The sequence below is a fragment of the Sphaeramia orbicularis genome, chromosome 6 (assembly GCF_902148855.1).
Source record: "Sphaeramia orbicularis chromosome 6, fSphaOr1.1, whole genome shotgun sequence".
Lineage (NCBI taxonomy): Eukaryota > Metazoa > Chordata > Actinopteri > Kurtiformes > Apogonidae > Sphaeramia > Sphaeramia orbicularis.
In genome coordinates, this window is record NC_043962.1 from 56276324 (window position 1) to 56283804 (window position 7481).

At 36.5% G+C, this 7481-nt stretch overlaps 1 protein-coding gene across 1 annotated transcript in view; it reads left to right on the top strand.

The window, feature by feature from the left end:
* hsd17b12a (hydroxysteroid (17-beta) dehydrogenase 12a) overlaps positions 1 to 6527 on the top strand; it is a 57824-nt gene extending 51297 nt beyond the window's left edge. Inside the window, exons 10-11 of the mRNA XM_030137377.1 lie at positions 2392 to 2541; positions 5721 to 6527. Coding sequence (XP_029993237.1) covers positions 2392 to 2541; positions 5721 to 5861 — 291 coding nt within the window. The 3' untranslated portion in view covers positions 5862 to 6527. The remainder of the gene's footprint in view (positions 1 to 2391; positions 2542 to 5720) is intronic.
* The last annotated feature ends 954 nt before the right edge of the window (positions 6528 to 7481 follow it).

The window sequence follows — 7481 nt, forward strand, 5'->3', positions numbered from 1 at the left end:
AAAGGAGTTATAAAAATGTCCACTCAGTCAGACACCATGCTTTAAATTTTTTAAGCAAAGAAACATGCATTTAAAAGTTAATATCAAAAAGTGATATGGAAAACCATGCAATAAAAACACTTTTATGCTGCTTATCAGATAATTTCCCACATTTTAAGATATTCTAACACTAGTTATTATTCACTTCATGGAGATAATATGAACAAAAAAAAAATGTTTTGTTTGTTGATTTACACTCAAACATGTCAGTGCAGATCAGGTTTATGTAGAACAGCATAGTTACAGGAACAGTGTGAATGTCAGTGTATGGGATGATGCATTTAGAGTCCACTGTGTTGGCTGATATGGAACTAAAACAACAAAACCATGAATATATAAGAGAACAGCTGTCCACTGGAGTGACCACTGTGCTTGAAAGGGTTAAATAAATGTACATAAGTGTGCAAAAATATCATTATGTGTAATTATAATCCAGTCATTTAAAACATTTCGGTTTGTGACGTATAAATCTGCTCTGTATTCTCATCTGAGCTATTTTTACTGAGGTCTTTTTTTAGTCTAGTTCTGTTTTTAGCTTCTATTTATTTATTTTTTGTGACACTCATGCTCCACCTTGTGGCTGAAAAATTAATAACAGTTTCCCCAAAGGAACTAAAGCTGTTCAGTTCAGTGGCTGTAAACTCTGTGTAATGTCTTTTCAACAACCAGAGAATACCATAATCTGCTGTAATGTGGAATTAAACATATAAATTCCTTCTTCCCACCCCTTTTCGGGCATGTAAATGGAACTACTGTGCTGTTCTTCTGTCTAAGATTGTTATGATTCTTGATATTTGTATTATGTATGTTTTGCTAGTTTGCATATATGTTAAATTTCATTGCATGTTTGGAATAAATCACTAAATCACTAAATTAAACCTACATCTGCAGTGATCTGTATAGGTTACACCTTCAGACAGTGAGATTCTGGGTGTTTCACCAAAGATTCTACACCAGCTTCTAATTTCATTTATTTTTATGAATGTTTCTTTTTTTTATTTTTATTAGAAAAGGTGACACAATACCTCCAACATTACCATTCTTACAGGTGATTTCTATTAGAGCCCCTTTCATGTTTCATATTTTATACATACAAAAGTAAAAAAAAAAAAAACATGAACTAAGTTTTTACAGTTTCTATGTTTCACACTTAAAGGAATCATAGTGAAACCGTTGTCTCTGGGTTCTTTAAACATTACAGACAAAAATATATAATTTTTTTTACAAAAACATAAAACAAAGACTAACTACAAGGAAATAGTCAAAATTAGGGCATTTTTTTAGAGCTGCAACCGATTAATCGACTCAAAGTGATCCAAAAAAATCATTCAACCACAGTTCTCCTGAATCCAAGCTTTGTTTCCTTCATTTCTCTGCTGTTAAACATTGGTTCCACTGTTGTATTTCACACGGACGCTTATTGTAACGCACAAAGAAGCTTCAGTTCAGGAAAACTGCAATAGAATATCTCCCTTCAATCAATTTGAGTCGATTAATTGAATCGTGAGTTTTTGCATTGACTTCAAGCACCTAGTTGATTAATCGGTTTCAGCTCTAAAATGAAGTTGTGCTGAAAAAACAGATCCCAAACATGGCTATAGTAAACATTTGTTTCTATAGTATATAAAGGCAAAATCAAAAGGACTGAAAAACAGACAAAATAGGCTCAGACCACTAAGGGTTAATATTTGAATGTTTCTGCAACAGAAGGGACATTGTACCAATTATTTTATTTGGGGGTTTTTTTGTGTTGTTTTTTTTTTTTTTTTTCAAAATACAACTTGGTTGAATTATTTCAGTATGTGTATTAGTACTTTCTTAACATTTGGAGCAACATTTTAAACAGTACCACAATAATAATGATAACCGTGATAATTTTGGTCACAATAACCATGATATGAAATTTTCATATTGTTCCATCCCTAGTACAGTATAATCTAGTTTTGACCGTCCCTGTGTTCTATAAAGTTCCAGCACTTGTTTTTTGTGAAATTAGTAGAAACGCAGATTTATTTTGACTCTTGTTCAGATCACCACAGATGTTGAAGAGTTCTCTTACACTATGTTCACACTGCAGGTCTTAATGCACAATTTGGATTTTTTGGTGAAATCCCTTTTTTGTGTGTGTTCGTTCATATTATACATTAAATACAAATTCTATCAGTTCTCAGTCTGAGCTGAATGTGACCCTGAAGTGACCCACATGCACAAAAGAGGTCCTGATGGAATACGAGACCACGCAGACACACACTGGCTGTTTCTCATGATAATTTTGGTCACAATAACTGTAATGTGAAATGTTCATATGGTTCCATCCCAGTTGTGTATTAAATGTGTCTTTGTGTACCTCAGAGTGTGCTGCCGTTCTTCGTGGCCACTAAGATGACTCGCATCAGGAAGCCGACGCTGGACAAACCCACTCCTGAACGCTATGTGGCGGCCGAGCTGACCACGGTGGGTCTGCAGAGTCAGACCAACGGGTACTTCCCTCACGCTGTCATGGTAAGAAGAAAACCAACCTGTGTAGAAATGACAAACAGAAGTGAGCGTCAGGAATGGAAGTAGAATAATGTCAGGAATGAACAGGTGCATGTGACAAGTCCCATCTTGTCTTCAGTAAACAGATCAAACCCTTCAAACACATTAAAACTAACTGGACTTTTGGGGGTTTTTTTCCTCATGTTTCAGAGAAATTAAATGTTGACTTTTGTTGCCACATGGATGCAGATGGACGTCTGTAGTTTCACTCATTTGGTTTGGATCCTAAACCGTCTAGGACAGCGGTGTCAAACTCACTGTAGTTCAAGGGCCACATTCAGCCTAATATGATCTAAAGTGGGCCGGACCGGTAAAGTAACATAAATAATAGGAGAAGAACTTTTGAGTGAAAGAAGTAAATTCCGTAATGAAAACGTTTACATCTACGAGTTGTACTTAAACATAACATGAACAAATATGAGCCTGAAAATTCTTTAGTAAAATAAGTGCAATGTTAACAATATTATACCTTAGTTTATTTTTTATACATGTGAAAATCACAACTTAGAGATCACAGTGGATCTACAAATACACAAAACATTAAATAACGGGCAGATTATTGTTAAAATTCCACATACTTCTCTTAAGACATTTCAGATATTCATATTTTTTGTTAAAGGCTAGTCTATAAATGTAAACATTTTTGCGTAATTTTTCTTTTTCTAAACTAAAACAAAGAGACAAATTTACAGTTTTCATTATTTGTTGGTTATTATGATAGTATTTTACTGGTTCTGATCCACTTTGGACTAAAGTGAACTAAAATGATTTGAACATCCTTAATTGGTAATATCTTCAGTGTAATTTTTGCATTTCACAAATTCATCGCATGGGCCAGATTGGACCCTTTGGTGGGCCAGATTTGGCCCCCGGGCCACATGTTGGACACCTGTGGTCTAGGATCAGCTCAGTTTTCAGTTCTTTGGTCTCAAAACAAAACGTTTTTTCTGTGGAACAGTCCGTGGCTCAGGAGGTAGACCGGTTAATCCACTGACCGTGGGGTTGGCATTTCAAATCCCGCTCTGTTGTAGTTATGTGCCGTTGTGTCCTTGGGCAAGACACTTCAGCCACCACTGTCGCCCACATGTATGAATGTTTGGTGGTGGGAGGGGCTGTTTGGTGTGAACTGACAGCCATGCTTCCGTCAGTCTGCCCCAGACTGGGAATGAATAATGGATCAATGTAAAAGCACAATAGAAATCTAATTTATTATTATTATTATTATTATTATTATTGTTATTGTTATTATTATTATTATTATTATTGTTGTTGTTGTTGTTGTTGTTGTTGTTACCTCCGCCAAGAAACAGTAGAGGTTATATTTTCATTGGGTTTTGTCTGTTTGTTTGTCTGTTAGCAAGATAACTCAATAAGTTATGGATGGATTTGGATGAAATTTTCGAGTTTCGAGTGCTTTTCTACTTATTATTACCTCCACTAAGTAAAACAGTGGAAGTTATGTTTTGTCTGGACCCACTATCACTCCTCAATAACAAACCAAAACCCAAACTGATAAAAGTTCAACTCCTCAAATGGATTTAATAAACAATGTTGTTTTGAACCAGTTTAATAATGAGCCAAACTGACCAGCAGGTGGAGACAATACATGTGGAAATATTCCCTTTAACACCAAAGTAGGTCCATTTGAACTAAAACTACAAACTGAACTTCAGAAAGTTCATTCAGTCACTTCTTGAAGAATTAAACCCACTGAGGTTTTAGTCCAGTGGAGGTCAGACCAGATCTGATGGAGTCAGACCTGAGTTTAAACATGATCTGAATAGAAACATTTGGGTTTTCTTTAACCCTTTCATGCATGAATTATGAGAACCTTAATGGGTCAAAACACAGTAATGTCCCGTCAGAAAGAGAACGTTAATTGATTGCCATTCCAATGTCTATTTCAGTATAAAGTAGCTCCTTGTTTTGGATGATCCCTTTGTGGTCCAACTAAAGCAAAAATGAATTTATTAGTAAAAATGTGGGTCAGATTGTCTCTAAAATGTTCCATCAGAGAGATTTTGAATACTGTTTTTTGACCCTAATCAAGATTTTTTTCCCTGAGTGTTTTTATTCCTCTTTAGGCATGAAAAAAACAATGCGATTGAAAATTTTTTTATTACCCTATTTTTCATGGAGTTGCAAAGAAATCCACTCATTTAGACATCACACATTTAATTTCTGAAACAAAGAAACATGTATTTACTGATACACTGTGTGAAAAGTATGAAATATTTTTTTAATGCTGCTAATCTGATGTTTTGGCACATTTTCGCGTACTCTAATATTAGTTATTACTCACTTAATGGATAATATGCAAAAAACCCCAAAACAAATTACAGTCTAATAACAATAACAAGCAATTGATTTACACTCAAACATGTTAGTGCAGACCAGGTTTATGAAGAACAGCAAAGTTACTGTAATGGTCTGAATGTCAGTGTATTATGGGATGGTGCATAAGTGTCCACTGTGTTGGCTGATATGGAACTGAAACAACAAAACCCATGAATATACAAGAGAACAGCTGGAGAAGAACTGTCCACTGGAGTGACCAGTATGCATGAAAGGGTTAATACTGTGAAATGTCTGGTGTTAATTATCATTTCAGTGCATTAGTGCTGTGAATGGACAGGACTCAGATCCATGAGGGAGGCAAGGGCTATTGTCTTTGGTTCAGTTTGTTTGTTAAAACTTTAGCAGCAAAACTATTGGTTGAATTCATACCAAACTGGGTTTATAGATTACCAGTGACCCAGGATAGATGTGATTATATTTTGGGAGTAGTAGGTCAAAGTTCACATTTTTTATGAATTTTTTAAAAAAAAATTTCCCCATTTACTTATAGTGGGTGAAATGTGTCTATGTTGTCTGTCTACACTAACATCAGCACACACACAGACATGATGACATCAGCTGGATTCATGCTAAAATTAGTTACAATACATGTGAGAGGCGGGGTTTGTTGTGCCCAGAACCACGTGTTAACATTATTTGTATCCAGACAAAGGCCCACGACCCACTGAAAATGGGTTTGAGACCCACTTTGGGTCACGACCCACTAGTTGAGAATCTGAGCCTAGTTCTGCTTCAGCCTGATCTTCCTGTCCCACTCCTACTGGGTGTTTCTTGTGTTTCCTCAGGGCTGGGTGACGACCAAACTGGTACCGAGCAGCATCGTCATCTTCCTGGGAGCCCGGATGAACCGTCTGCAGAGGACCGGCTACCTGCAGAGGAGGAAGCTCCGCGAGCAGAAGAACGGAGCCAGTCTGAAATGTGAATGAGGTCTGGGACCGGACCGGACGGGTTTGATCCTCGGGGGCTGCCGTAGATTCAGCTGAGCGTCTGAATCCGAAGCAGCATCACAGACACTGCTGGTGTTTGTTCTTCTTCTGTGTGGTTTGTTAACCTGCTGTTATAAGCAGTGGAACAGGTGGTGGGTGTGTTTTATACATGAACATGACATTATTTATATTTATATATTTGGACACGTGGGCTTCCGTCCAGGGCCTGTAGAGCTCAGTCTGACGTAGATGAAGCTCCAGCCTGGACTCGGCTCATGTTATGTATTTCAAGGTGCAGGTGGTTTGTGGTGGGATGTCTTTGCACCGACAGATCACATGTGTAAACCAAAGTTTGAACGGCCTTAAACCGGCTCAGATCCGATGAGCCGGTACCAAAACCAACCCCATGTATTTGAGGTTTACAGCGCTGCGCCTCATAGCCTGTATGTCCTCATGTGTGTTCTCATGTAGTTTAATAATAATAATATGATAATGATGAAGAATGACGTCTTTGATCTGTGTCTCATCGAAGTGGCCTTTTGTGCAGTTCTTTTTAAATCTGCTTGGATGTTAAGTTTTCTGTATAATATGCACTGTTTACATTCATGCTGCCGATGGACACGTATTTTCTACTGTTTGTTAATAAAACTTGGGCATAAAACTCTGTCCTGTTGCATGTTTGTAATTTACAGGCTGTTTATTTGTTGTTGCGTAGTGATCTTTTAACTCAGGGCCGTCAAACTCATTTTAGTTCAGGTTCCACATTCAGCCTAATTCGATCTCAAGTGGGCCAAACCATTAAAATAATAGCATAAAAACCTAGAAATAAAGACAACTCCAAGTTTTTCTCTTCATTTTAGTGCAATAAAAACATTAAATTATGAAAATATTTACATTTACAAACTATCTTTTCACCAAAAAGATGTGAATAACCAGAAAAAAATGTAATTTCTTAAGAAAAATAAGCTAAATTCTCCCCGCGACCTGGCCCCGGATAAAGCAGAAGAGGATGGATGGATGGAAATAAGCTAAAATTTAACAATATAATTAGTGCATGTGCATTACACACAATGTTGCACAAACATAATATTGTTGAAATTTTGAAGTTTGGAATGTGTAACTAAAATAAGTGTCTACAATATTATGTGTCAACTTATGAACACAACTTACAAATCAGATCTACAAATCCCCAATACATTTAGTAACAGACAGAATATTGTTCAAATTGTTCTTAATTTTCAGGTTGTTCACATTTTATTGTCAGGGTTAATAGACTATTATTTTACTTTAATCCCATTGGGCTCAAACCAGTTCAACACCACAGACTGTTCAGATCTTCAGTGTAATTTTTGCACTCCATAAAATCATGCCTCAGGCCAGATTGGAACCTTTGGAGGGCCGGTTTTGGCCCCCGAGCCGCATGTTTGACACCTGTGATTTAACTGGAAGTAAGGTGTTTGAGTTATTTAGGACCAGACCTTACAAATTTCTTAGATTTTTGCATATTTGTCAAACTTAAATCTTTTGGATTATCAAATAATATTGAACAAAGGTGACCTGAGCAAAGAAAAATGCAGTTTGTAAATGATTATTTCATTTGTTGAAGGAAAAAGAACATTT